General features: G+C 44.3%; 2 protein-coding genes across 2 annotated transcripts in view; one reads left to right on the top strand and one right to left on the bottom strand.

Annotated features, from left to right (window-relative positions):
* LOC310791605 (asc-type amino acid transporter 1-like) overlaps nt 1–13,686 on the bottom strand; it is a gene marked incomplete at both ends in the record, with an annotated part of 476,832 nt that overhangs the window by 345,809 nt on the left and 117,337 nt on the right. The window lies entirely within an intron of this gene.
* LOC310791143 (protein NLRC3-like) overlaps nt 1–13,686 on the top strand; it is a gene marked incomplete at both ends in the record, with an annotated part of 46,084 nt that overhangs the window by 5,901 nt on the left and 26,497 nt on the right. The window contains 2 exons of the mRNA XM_083652839.1: nt 3,478–3,536; nt 4,047–4,131. Coding sequence (XP_083508965.1) covers nt 3,478–3,536; nt 4,047–4,131 — 144 coding nt within the window. The remainder of the gene's footprint in view (nt 1–3,477; nt 3,537–4,046; nt 4,132–13,686) is intronic.

Below are 13,686 nucleotides of genomic sequence, written 5' to 3' on the forward strand. Positions count from 1 at the left end.
AAAAAAATACTGAGGAAAAAAATCAATCAATTTGATATGTCCCATTTACATGTACCTGCAGAACTCTAACATGGACACCAGAGGCTCCATTACAATCACATTAGATTTGAACACAGCTCTATAGAAAACATGTTTGTTTTGTCGCCATCGGGAACTTCAATGAAATCCAAGTTCTGTATTTGTTGAGTAAAATAGGACCAATAAAACATATCATGAAATGGCACAATGGTGGATGCTCTTCAGAATCACTCACAAACCCTGTATCAGCCTCACTCGTCCCTCAGGCCCTTGGTTTGGTGTGGGGGAGTCCCTTCCCCTTCAGCTCGCTAACCCAACCTTAGCTCACATAGGCCTATAGAACTATTGTTGTTTTTCTATCCTATTTTGTATCGGTTTTTACTCTGATTTTCTGTATTGCAATGCATTTACTATTTCTTATCATTTTAATATGGTAATTTACTACTGCACCTTTATTTACGGTCTACAGTTTACAATTGTTTGTAACGTAATGTGTATTGTGTTTGGACCCCAGGAAGACTAGCGGTCGTTTCGGCGGCGGCTAATGGGGATCCTTGTAAATAAACAAATAAACAAATAGAAGCTGGATATCCCAAGAGGGCTAGTAGTTTTACTTAAATTTTGACTTCTTGTATCTAGACTTTATTTTAGCCACCTGATTTTAAAGTACAGGTCACTCTGCTGAGAGCAAACTATTACCCCTGAAAAAGTATCAGTATAGGCTTACCTTCTGTTGTCGCAGGCTCAGAGAAAAGGAAACATAAAAACAAAAGAACGGTGCAGTGTTGGCTTTGTTTCTCTGAGTTTTTAGTAAAGCTAAGTCCACTACACAACAGTAGACCTACACAACAGTAGACCTACACAACAGTAGACCTACACAACAGTAGACCTACACAACAGCAGCCTACCTGTCAGATGGAGGCTGTCTGACTGAAGAACAGGAAATGGTCTCTGTCTTTCTGCAAGAGAAGAAGCAACACTTCAGAAAAGAAAAAAAGGGTGTGAATTTGCAATAGCTGCACCAACTTCAGCCCCCTATAGAGGCAAAGTGATCACCTACTTCCTGCTTCAGCACTGTACCAGAGATTTTCATCCGCCATTTATTTTCCCATAGACATTTCGTAAAATACTTGTAAAAATAGTTTTACTTCGTCAAACCAAACGGTTCAGATATATATAGAAACAGGAGAGACCACATACCATTTTACTCTGACCAAAACGTAAAAAGAAATCATGGATTTAAAGAAAATATTTTTTCTGTGTTTTTTTAGTTTTGGTCAGAGTGAAATGTTCTATGGTCTCTCTTGATTCTAAATATATCTGAACCATTTGGTTTGACGAAGTAAAACTATTTTTATAAGCATTTTACGAAATGTCCATGGGAAAATAAATGGTGGATGAAAATCTCTGGTACAGTGCTGAAGCAGGAAGTAGGGGGTCACTTTGCTTCTCTATAGGTGTGAAAACTGTGGCTGCCAGAGGGCGGAGACCGTCCAACCCACCGACCGACTGACAGAGTGAGCTGTAAAGCTTCTGGTTGCAGCTATTCATGTCTTGAGAAGTCTCGCCCCTCATATATAAAACTGTTGAAAAATAAATAAATACAATAGAGAGGTGTACTGTACTCTGTGTGTGTGTGTGTGTGTGTGTGTGTGTGTGTGTGTGTGTGTGCAGCCGGCCCAGCCCCCTGCTGGGCCGTCCTCGACACCACACCCACTCAGGCTGCAACAGCAGGCTGGCACTGCGGGGCACGTGGCTGCCCGGCAGTCACGGGGGAGTTGAGCCCACCATCAAGCTGCTCGGTGCACTGTGCCGCTGTGCCCCTTGACTGAGAACGCCTCTCTGGCCACAGACCGTGCCAGCATCGCCTCACATCTTTCACCCCATGGCGAGCCTATTTTATTTTTTTATTTAACCTTTATTTAGACAGGCGAGTCATTAAGAACAAATTCTTATTTACACTGACGGCCTGTGGGGTAAGGGAGAGGGGCTGCAAAAAAAGTCATGTTAAGGATAAAAAGGATAAAAACAGTGCATTATAAAACAGGGTATAAAACATAACAGCAATCACATAGGATAGAGCCAAAACTCAACATAACACAACACAGCACAACGTAGAACCAACACAACACAGTACAACGTAGCACAACACAACAAGACAAAACAATACAGGATAAACCAAACAAAACACAGCATGATGGGGGAAGGGGGTAGATGGAGGGAGGGGTAGAGAGGGAGGGAGGGGGGATGGGAAGAAGGGAGGAGGGAGGGAGGAAAGGAGAAGGGGAAAGGGGGTAAAGGGAGGGGGGAGGGAAGAAGGGAGGGGGAGGGGAGGAAAAGGGGAAGGGGGTAGAGGGAGGGGGGATGGGAAGAAGGGAGGGGGGAGGGAGGAAAGGAGAAGGGAAAGGGGGTAGAGGGAGGGAAGGGGTAAAGAGGGAGGGGGAGATGGGAAGAAGGGGGGGTAGGAAAAGGAGAAGGGGGAGGGGGTAGAGAGGGAAAGGGGGGGTAGTAAAGGGAGAAGGGGGAGGGGGGGTACTATGAGGGGGGGAAGCAGACACAGCGGTCAACAAAGAGCTGTTGGAGTTGCTGTTTGAAAATGGAAAGTGATGTCAGGGTTGCAAGTTTGAGGGTGCTCTGAAGAATATTCCAGTCGTATGCTGCTGCAAAACGGAAGGAGGTGCGGCCGAAGACAGTTCTATAAGCGGTTGAGCTGGGGATAGAAAGTTTGATGTACCTATTCACACACCGCTGCCCCCAGGAGCCTAGTCTGTCACGCAAGTGTACCACCGTCTGCCGGTGCGAGACCGTCATTGTTGAGCAGACTCCCTATTCGTTTCCGAAGAAGAAGAAATATGCAAATTAGGGGTCCAGATGTGATGGGGACTGTTTTATATTTATCTTATTTGTTTAGTTGTTTCTGGGAACGTTTGTGTTCTGTTTTGAGAGAGAGGGGGAAGGCCCGGAAGCCGCTCCACCTGGAACTGGGAGCCGCACGCGGGGTGGGGCTCCCCAGTCTCTTACAGATGCCGTTCCTCCTCCAGACGAGAGAGAGAGCGAACCGACCCAACGTGAGGCCAGCAGCCAACCATCCGGAGACAGCGAGGAGCCAGCCAACACAGCAAACCAAGAGACTGGAGGGAGAGACAGCCTACGCGGAGTCCCGAGCGAGAGAGAGAGAGCCGACCGAGGAGAGACCAAGCCGACCCAGCCGCCACCCAACCAGCCGTGACTACCGACACGCTGAGAGAACCAGAGGCACAGGAACCTGAAGCGCAGCAGCCTAGTATCTGTTCTGCTCTACAACTCCAGCCAGGGTCGATAGCAGGACGCCGTTATCGCCCAGGATAATTGTGAGTAGTTTACCATCATTGCGGCGGATACACAGAGAGGCCGGCTGCAGGGCCAGGCGAGTGTGTGGTTTATGTACAGAAGATTGGCGGTGTTTCTCGTGCTTCCCAGGTGGTGACGTGCCGGACGGGAGCAGACCAGCCTGGAGGCAGTGGATCGTATCGGCCTCAGTGGGACAACGTGCAGACTATCCAACCGCGGCAGATGGGTGAAGTTACGGCTTACCCCTCTTCGAGCTAAGTACCCGCTCCCAGCTGTTCTCCTCTCTGCCATTACTGGACACTGCTACCCCAGTTGTTCTACTTACCACGGACATTTTATCCTTTTATTATTGTTATATTAAGTCTGGTATTTTATCTGCCCCGCCACTTTTAAGTCTAGCCTGTCTGTTTTAGTCATTTATTGCCCCGGACACTCAGACGACTGTGTCTTTTGTGTTTTTGTTGTTTTATTTGCTTACTTGAGTGCAGTGCAGGGCACAAAAGCTTAATACCTTCGGGTTCTGATTTTGGATGGCAGTGTTTTATCACCCTAAACTTGAGTGCAGTTAAAGGCACAAAGCCTAATACCTCCGGGTTCTGATTTAGATTAGTGTGCAGTGGCAGTACATTGAAACATTGACTCTGAGTGATTTCGGGGCCTGTGGTTTGACCCTATGTTCTGGTGTCCCCCCCACCAAGGGCAGCGTGGACCAGAGCAGGAAGAAGGACAGGCGGACCAGTGGATACGACGGCGTGGATGGACTTTGGGACTTTGGGCATTGGGGCAATTTTTATTAAATAAACATTGTTACTTTTTAACCTTGGTTTTTAGTGGTCTTTTAACCCTGCTCAACTCTGATGTATACGAACCTGTTTTAGCCTTTTATTAGAGTCCTAGGCTCTCTCCTAGGTGGCGTTGTCGGACAACATTTTAACCATTTTAATCGTGACTTTCGGCCCTGTAACACATGCACATCTTCCCTAGTATTTGATTTGATTCATTTGATTTGATTTATTTGACACATTTTCATAAAAAACTTTGCAAAAGTAAGGTGTAATAAAAAAAACAGTCAAGGATTACCGTACATAAAAAAGCTTCCGCTTATTTCCATTATGGTCCTTGTTGGTAGTAGTAGTAGTAGTAGTAGTAGTAGTAGTAGTAAAAATACAGTAAGCATTCCAACACCTTTCTAATGGTAAAAAAGCAAACATAAGATAGACACCAAGGGCCCTATCTTTGTACAGGCGCTATCCGTCCCTGCAGGGACGAGAGCAGTCCACCTCGCGCAAGTGTCCAGGTGTCATGCCGAGTTTTGCACCTCCGCCGCCAAGTGCATCCCCACCTCACGGTTGCAAAATGTAATGATTTATACGGAAACTTAACTGTTTACAAATTATACAATTGTCTGGGTAGACGTGATCTCCAGGCCAGGGGGTCTATCCTGGCTCATGGAGACCGACTTTGATGCATAAAATCCGCATTGAGGTGACTTCCATACTTGGGGCTCTCTTCTGGCTCATGGAGGCACGACTTTGGTGCTTAAAATCCGGGTACAGAGGACCTCGAGGCCTGGCTTTATGGAAGGGGATGCAAGTCTCGGCTGTTTGTACCTGCCGAGATTTGCATCCCTGTTTTTAAGTTAAAACAGCCCCAAAAGGTGGTGTGGATGCAATTCTCGGCGGGTGTGCAAAACTCTGCATGACACCGGACTCAAAGAAAAACAAAATGATCCCCAAAAACTCAATAAAAGGCAGAATTATGTTTATAAATCTCATCATCTATCACAACGGGAGAGAGGGTTAAAAATAGGGAGACTCCCGCGTGTTGGCAGGTGTAATCTCCAAAGAAACACCACAACTGAAGATGAAGGGCTGAAGGCCAGACTGTCTGGTAGAACTAAATGAAATGTGAGTTCATGTTTCCTGGTGGTTTACCACGCTGTGTGTGTGCGTGTGGTTGGTTGCATCAGAGCATTGAGCAGAAATGGGAAGTTCCTTCAGGCAGTTTCACATCCGTTTTCAGGCAGTTTCACATCTTGTTTGACATACAAAAATATTTCACAACAATCTGACTAGGCTGCATGTTGTTGCAAACACACTCTCCCTCCCCCTCTATCTCACTCTCTCTGTCTCTCTCTGTCTCTGTCTCATGCCTGCCCGTCACTCTCTCTCTTCCTCTGCTCATCCCTCTCTCTTTGGATTGTCATCAGTCACCGAATTCTTTTCTCCACTGAAAGGTATTGTAACATCTGTTTCCAGACAGTTTCCAGTCTATTTTACTTTCCTGACTCTGTCAGCAGATCTAGTTCAACATGAGTGATGTTGTGGAAACTTTATTTTCATGTCTTATATTGACTTATTTAGCCAGGCTGTTTCACTGATTTCCTGTTTCAAGGCAGAGCACAGGGAGGCAGAAGTTGTGAGGAAATGGCCGCACCCTCAGAAAATGTTCCCGGACAGACAGTCTGAACTGAGGCTTGTCTTCTCTGTTTGTGTCTCCTCTCCAGATTAAGACAGAAGGTCTCTGTGACTTGATGCTGTGAACTCACAAGGCAAACATCTTCCAAGGTACAGGTACTGTAACATGACTGGTACTTGTACTGTACTGTACTGTACTGGTACAGGTACTGACTGTGACATGACTGGTACAGGTACTGTACTGTACAGGTACTGTACTGTACTGGTACAGGTACTGACTGTAACATTACTGGTAGGTACTGTACTGTACTGGTACAGGTACTGTACTGTACTGGTACAGGTACTGACTAACATGACAGGTACAGGTACTGTACTGTACTGGTACAAGCACTGTACTGTACTGATACAGGTACTGTAACATGACTGGTACAGGTACTGTACTGTACTGGTACAGGCACTGTACTGTACTGATACAGGTACTGTAACATGACTGGTACAGGTACTGTACTGTACTGTGCTGCTACAGCTACTGTAACATGACTGATACAGGTACTGTCCTGTACTGGTACAGGTACTGTACTGTACTGTACTGCTACAGCTACTGTAACATGACTGATACAGGTACTGTCCTGTACTGGTACAGGTACAGGTACTGTACTGTACTGTACTGCTACAGCTACTGTAACATGACTGGTACAGGTACTGTCCTGTACTGGTACAGGTACTGTAACATGACTGGTACAGGTACTGTACTGGTGACTGGTACAGGTACTGTACTGTACTGGTACAGGTACGGTACTGTACTGCTACAGCTACTGTAACATGACTGGTACAGGTACTGTCCTGTACTGGTACAGGTACTGTAACATTACTGTTTGATGGACGGCTTTGATGTGTATAGTCCACTGTTAAAAGACCAGCTTCTAAAGTCTTTCATAACACCTGCTGTTAGCAGATGGCCTTCATAGTGCCATCATATCCAACCTGGGTTCTCTTTGTGACCATAAACAACATTCTCTGCTGTTCTGCTATGGTCTGTTTAGTTCACTGTATGATGTGGTTAATGTCTCCATCTAGTGGACAAGGTAGAACTACATCAGCTGACCTGTGCTGTCTCTTCCTTAGACGAGGGCCCATATTCACACAAAGCATTTTATCTTAACTAAATTGCACGAAAAGTTCCTAGCTCAGAGTTTTGTCTTAAAACATGTTCACAAAGATGCTGAGCCTGAGACCTTTGACTAAGGAATGGGGAGAACTCTTAAGCTCAGAGATGTATGTGAAAAACATTAGTTAACTTACCGGTATATAAAAATAAACTAGGCTTTAGAAAAAACTAACTGAAATTATATTGTGTGGTTACAAAACCAACTAAAAAAACATACAGAAAATGTCTTTAGTTTGAGTCTATCAATTTGGTCAAATCTGTAAACACAACAAGCATGAGGAGGCATTGGGTTATGTGTTTATTGAAAATGGGGTGTCTATTCTTCATGACTGAGTCAGCTGCCTTCATTAAGTCTGGTTTGTATTGTAATACATATACGAGGGATCAGCCGAGCAGCATTTTGGTAAACAAACCGCGTCACTGCGTGGCAACGGCAATGGAACCCTATGGAGCCCAAGTGGCGTGAGGCTCGAGTGTCTGACTCTAATTCTGTTCTCACTCAGAATGTCAAAATATATACATACGGATGGAGAGACTTAGGTTTCTGAGAATCAATTCACTCTGGAGATTTTCGGTTGTTTGGGGTCCGTTCCTGGCCTACCTTGACGAGCTCAGGGATGATGAGTGACTTGTGTGGGACCCTATGCCATGTATAAGTTTTACAAGCACTTCCATTGTTGTGAAATTGGAGTGTGTGTGTGTGTGTGTGTATGTGTGTGTGTGTGGGTGTGTGTATGTGTATATATATTATGTTTATTTTATTGTCTAATTTGTTGTTCTTTGTGTGTTTGTTATTTGTGAAAAAGAAAATAGAGGGAGACTGTACATTCTGAGTTACTTATTGTTTCATTGGAGATTGTGATTGTTTGATTACAACCAATGTGTACTGTACTCTACCTTGCAAATAAAAACACTTAAAGAGAATGTCAAAATATAAGCGATGTGATGTATAGTTTTTTAGATATTAACGTTTGTTTGGCACAACTCATACTATTAACTGACGCGGGGTTCCGCGGCAGTGATGTCAGGCTGATTCCACCTATATTCTTAACTTCTTAATGACAAATCTTCTCTGATAAATACCCTATAGTAATAATAATAATAATAATAATAATAATAATAATAATAATAATTGAGTACTGCAGGGATGACATATTTTTGTAGGCTTTATCTAGAAATCGCCGCCATTTGGTTCTTCAGTGGAAAAGTCTATGGGCTTTTAGAATGGGGATTTCACTTAAATGCATACAATAAGGTGATACGACTTTGGGTTCAGCATGATACTCTTCACAAACATGAATAACTTTTATGCTTTTTGAAGTGTTTTATAAAAATCACATTAAAAAAATGCATTTACGTTCCAAAAGTCATAAAAGTGATTAAAGGTCCCATTCCGTGCAAAAGCTGTTTTTACTTGTAAATGCATATATACTGCTGTCATCCCTCCCTGTAATGAGTGGTCACAAGCTCAGAACTGCCACAGTTGGATTTGTCCCTATCCAGCTTCCCCCTGCAGCCTCCTTCAAGCCACGCCCCCTAACGCTCTGTTCCCCAGACAGGGTATCGGGACGTCACGATGGTCCTCAAGCATACTGCGCGCGTCTCTCTCACACAAGCTACCTGCACCATTTTGTCTATAGCCACAAAATTAACACTTCTAGCTGGAGCGACGCCAACTGTACGTGATCCAGCAACTGCGGGAGGTGCATTTGGTAAGTCTAGGCATTTTGAGATGTCCTCTTTAGAGTAGCGTTGCTAACGTTAGTTGTAGACACAACCTAGCGTGCTGGTCCACAGACGCTAATCTGATTGGCTGCTGGGAGCCTGGGGCGGGCTCTCCCTCAGCGGCCAATGGGAACTGTTAGTTCTGAATATATTATAGAAACAGACCATTCTTGGCACGCAACGAGATGAGGAAGTGACAACTCCGTCAAACGGGGTTGCTATATTTTCGACAAATTAATCCAGAATCATGTTTTATGGACCAGAGACACACGTTTTTAAGAGGTTACAGTTGCACGAATTGGGACCTTTAATAAATAGAGAAGTCATATATTTTCTAAGCTTTTTGTCATTTTTTTAATCAGCTTTGTTTAATAGAACTGTTGTATAAAAAGCAATAACACACTCGAGGTCGTGCTGTTGTTGTCTAATATCGGCACTGCTGTGATTATCTTCAGCACTCGGCCTGCAGCCTCGTGCCTACGACCGAATCACAGCAGTGCCGATATTAGCCAACAACAGCACTCCCTCTCGTGTGATATTATTGCTTAAATATATATATATATATATAATATATATATATATATATATATAGATACACACATGCAGAGAGAGGGAGATGCAAGAGGCTGGTTGACAGAGCCTGGTGTGTGTGTGTGTGTGTGTGTGTGTGTGTGTGTGTGTGTGTGTGTGTGTGTGTGTGTGTGTGTGTGTGTGTGTGTGTGTGTGTGTGTGTGTGTGTGTGTGTGTGTGCAAGTATAAAAACAGACGATGACTCGCGACTCCCGAGTCAGTAAAAAGAGTCTGAATGATTCGTTCAAACTCACCCATCACTAATATATTCTGTAATTCTTTAAACTTTTAACTATTTGATATGTTTCATCCATTTCTGTAATATACTGTAATAACCTGTAATATACTACAATATACTGCCATGTAATATATTGTAATATCCGGTAATATACTTTAATATACTGTAATATCCTGTAATATACTATAGGTTAGAGAGAAGAGGATGTGGCCTTCTGTAATTCTGATGTGGTTGTTGTGGGCCTGCCTGCTGGTTGCAGAGAGCCCAGAGTCCCGTAAGTTTGGATTTATTTTACAGGCTTATATACTGTATGAACACTTATATACTGTATGAACACATTTATTCATTTATTTGTTTGTTTGTTTACTTATTTATTTATTTTACATAAAGGATATACATTTGATATTTTTCCTTCTATTTGAATATATGTGCATACTGGGGTCCCTAAAAAGTCATAATTATTCATAATCATTAGTCATAATCATTTGGATATGACTGTAAAGATGATACTCTTGATGATTCAATGAGCCCAATTGTATTCATGTGTGATTATGTTAATTCCCATAGTAGCCATTTCATTGTAGTGAGATCATTTTTTTAAACTTGAGCTCACTGGATAAAATGTTTTTTCCCCCCAATCATTGTTTCTGCTTCCCCCCTCATTTTCTCCCCAATTGTTTCTCCCCAAATTCCCCTCTGCTGCCTGGTCGCTGCTCCACCCCCTCTGCCGATCTGGGGAGAGCTGTAGACTAGCACCATGCTTCCTCCGACACATGTGCAGTTGCCAGCCACTTATTTTCACCTGACAGCGGGTAGCTTCACTGGCAGTACGTAGCACGTGGGAGGATCATACTATTCCATTTCCCACCAGTTCCCCTTCCTCCCCGAACAGGCGCCCTGACTGACCAGAGGAGGCGCTAGTGCAGCGACCAGGACGCGTGTATACTTTTTACAAGCCAGTTTAGGTGAAACCATGCCCGCCACGCATGGCGCGCCTGGAAGAAGCGCAACACCGCTTCTTCTTCCAACCCTTCAAACAGATGATTTGTTTTTTTGCTTTTTTGTGATCATCCACATTACACATCGTTTTTTACGCCCTTCTACTGCAGACTGCCTGCAATCCGACTGCGGTCAAGCCAGCAAACTAGCGTGATTTTAATTGCGGTACATTGATACAGTCGATTGAGTGGAAGTAACGTGACACATGGGGGCGTGGTTTCACCTAAACTGGGTTGTAAAAAGTATACATGCGACCAGGACACACTCCGGCTTTTTCAGTCAGTGGACATGACTTCAAGGTGGAGAGAAACAACATGTTCTAAAAATGAATGCCAAATCTGTGCAAATTTTTCATTTGAATCACGGATAGCATGCTTGATCTTTTCCAATTTGACAAAGAAGAGGGCATCCTTTATCCAATGGGTGTGTGAGGGGGGACGAGGGCTCTTCCAATGCATCAGAATAACACGTCTTGCTAGCAGTGAGCTTGTTTTATGGTCGCCATGCCGAGCCAGGAGCGGGGGAGGAGCGAGGGCCGCGCACCAAAAATGACGTCAATGTGCTGGGCACGCCCTCCGCAACTGCACAGCGCGTACCTGAAGATTGTGCGTACCCCCACAGCTCCCAGGGAGCGCTGCTCTTTGCAGGGAAAACACTCAGCTGTGTTTTCACCACATTTCTTGACCCATGTGGTAAAACTTTGATTTGTAACTGTTCATTTTTAGTCATTTCAACAAGTATGTGTTGTGTTGAGAGAGATTAAAAGCAGCACAGAGTAGGCTATCAGGGCTGAGAACTGAAACGGCTATTCAGTAAAAACAAGTTTGGTGATTCATTCATGTGCTGATATACGGTCATTTGAGAGTCAAAGCGCACTCAGTACTGCACATAATAGCGTTTCATTGTGACTGGGCTGCAGGGCTTAAAATTCACTTTGCAATCTAGGGGGCAATTCCCCCATTATGTTCTTCAGATAGGGGGGATCTATAGACTTTGGGGGGGATTCTTTTGAGGCGATACTATAACGACAAATACCTGCTTCTCCTGTCCAATAAGCGATAATACTGTAATTTCACATTTTTGTATTTTAAAAAGGAAGTAGTTTATGCACACCTGAGTCTAAATTACTATGACTTTTGTTGTGTTTATTCTGCAGACTAAGCCATAGGCTTTTGGTTCTATGAAAGCCTTTATTTTTTTGTATTGAGTGATACACTCTAAACACTAATATCATATTATATCAGAAGTATTCTTTGTTTTGTGTTCACAATAGTGATGTCAGTTTGATTTGGTTAGGTTAGATCTATGGAATATTAAATCGTCCATCTTTGCTCACTAGATCTGCCTTTCTTACTGTCATTACTGGCAACTAAACCTGTTTGAATTTTGCATTGGGGAGAGTTCTATTGAAGTGACTATAAACCATCTGTGTGTCCTTTCACTTTTTATTGAAAATGCTTCCACCAGATTTTCATGGCTGCTTAATGAGAAACGCCATTTGAGTGGCGACATCGTTGACATCACTGACACTCGGCATAAGGAGGATTAACGTTATTAATTAACGTCATTATCAATATCAGATTCTTCATCGTCAATAACGTAACGCTAAACATCACTGACTGACGTTACTCGGTGTTGACGTTTCAGCTAGAAGTGCCTTGTTGTTCGACTTGTCTGTTCTTTTTTTCTGAGCGGATCCCCCTTCTGAGGACGTAGTTTTCATTTTTAGCCAGCGAGCTATCATGTTTGCAAGCATCTGTCTTTATCCACCGAGAAATCAGCAGAGGAGCGTTGATGTCAAGAGAGGACTGAGGGACGCAATATTTTTTTCCCCATGATGGCGAAGGCTAGGCGAAGGCCTGACCCGCCCCTCTCTGCCTCTGATTGGCCTAGTGTAAAACGTTCATCCAATCACATTTACTTGGCTATCCTGCATCTCTTTCTACAGTCTGTGCAGACTCAGTGGGTCAGACAGACAGCCGTTTCGCTTGCTAAGCACCATTCCGCACAAACATAGATCAGTCTGCGCGAACCATTGCCGGATTACTCCCCCTTTATAAATTGAAGATATGCGGGAATTCGGGAAAATGTGTGGGATTTCCGCCATCCCGCGCCAAATTTTAAGCCCTGGGCTGTTCTCACTATTACCATTGTACAATGTAACATGCTGATCGGTTGGCTGCCGTTCTGACTATAAAATCATCGGGCCGAGCGTGGAGTGCACACGTGATCTGCCTTGTGGAGCCTCACTCGACTATAATGAGACCGTAAAGAAGGCCACTAGATCAACACAGTGTGACGGCAGGAAGAGGTCAGGAGGTACAGTAGGATGCTGAAGAGGCCAACCAGGGGCGAAGAGTGGATGTTAACAGATGTAATGGCCAAGTGTTTGATTCTTCCCATTCACATCTGTATTTCTTTCTGAAACTTGAAGAGTTTTCAGTGGAAGTGGTGGAGTAGGTAGGGGCAGTCATATTTCCCACCAGCATTCTGCAAAGACCCGCCCCATCTCTCTGTTCTCTGATTGGCTCAGACCGGCTCAAAGCCAATCAGTGAGCAGAGGGTCAGCCTGACCGTGACTGATGCCTAAAACGAACCTAATCTACCAACAAAGGCAGCAGTAGGCTACTAGCTACGCCACTCTGAAAACGCTTCTTCATTGTTCTGCCTGCTCTGATAACACGCTTGAATTGATGTCTGACAATGTAACGTACTGGTAGTGTCACAGTGCCGACTGCTCCTCGCACAAAAATAACAAATAAAATGCTCTGGTCTGCGAGGCCTGTTCTGCCTAATAGGTAGCACCGCCCAGAGCCGTATAGATAGAAGAGGGGGACTGCTCCCTAGTCCGACACCTCACGAGACCGACGACACCTCATGGTTTTGGGTTAGGGTCTGGGGGAGGTTAGGTTTAGGCGTGGGGGTGGGAGAGGTTAGGTTTTGGGTTAGGGTCTGGGGGAGGTTAGGTTTAGGGTTAGTGAAAAACGGGGAATATAGAACCCGGGGAACATAGACATGATCCCCTGTCCAATGCCTCTTTTTTCGGACTGGTGAGGTGTCGGACTCGTGAGGTATCGGACTCGTGCCATGGCACCTAGAAGAGTCCCGACATCTCCATTCACTCCAATGGACCAGTTTTTTACTCTCAAGAGTTCCAGGAAGTAAGGTCCTGGATTAAGCAACACTGTCGAGTTGCAGCAAAATAGACAGTTTGTGTTGTA

The sequence above is a fragment of the Poromitra crassiceps genome (genome assembly GCF_964638095.1).
Source record: "Poromitra crassiceps genome assembly, chromosome: 16".
Taxonomy (NCBI): domain Eukaryota; kingdom Metazoa; phylum Chordata; class Actinopteri; order Beryciformes; family Melamphaidae; genus Poromitra; species Poromitra crassiceps.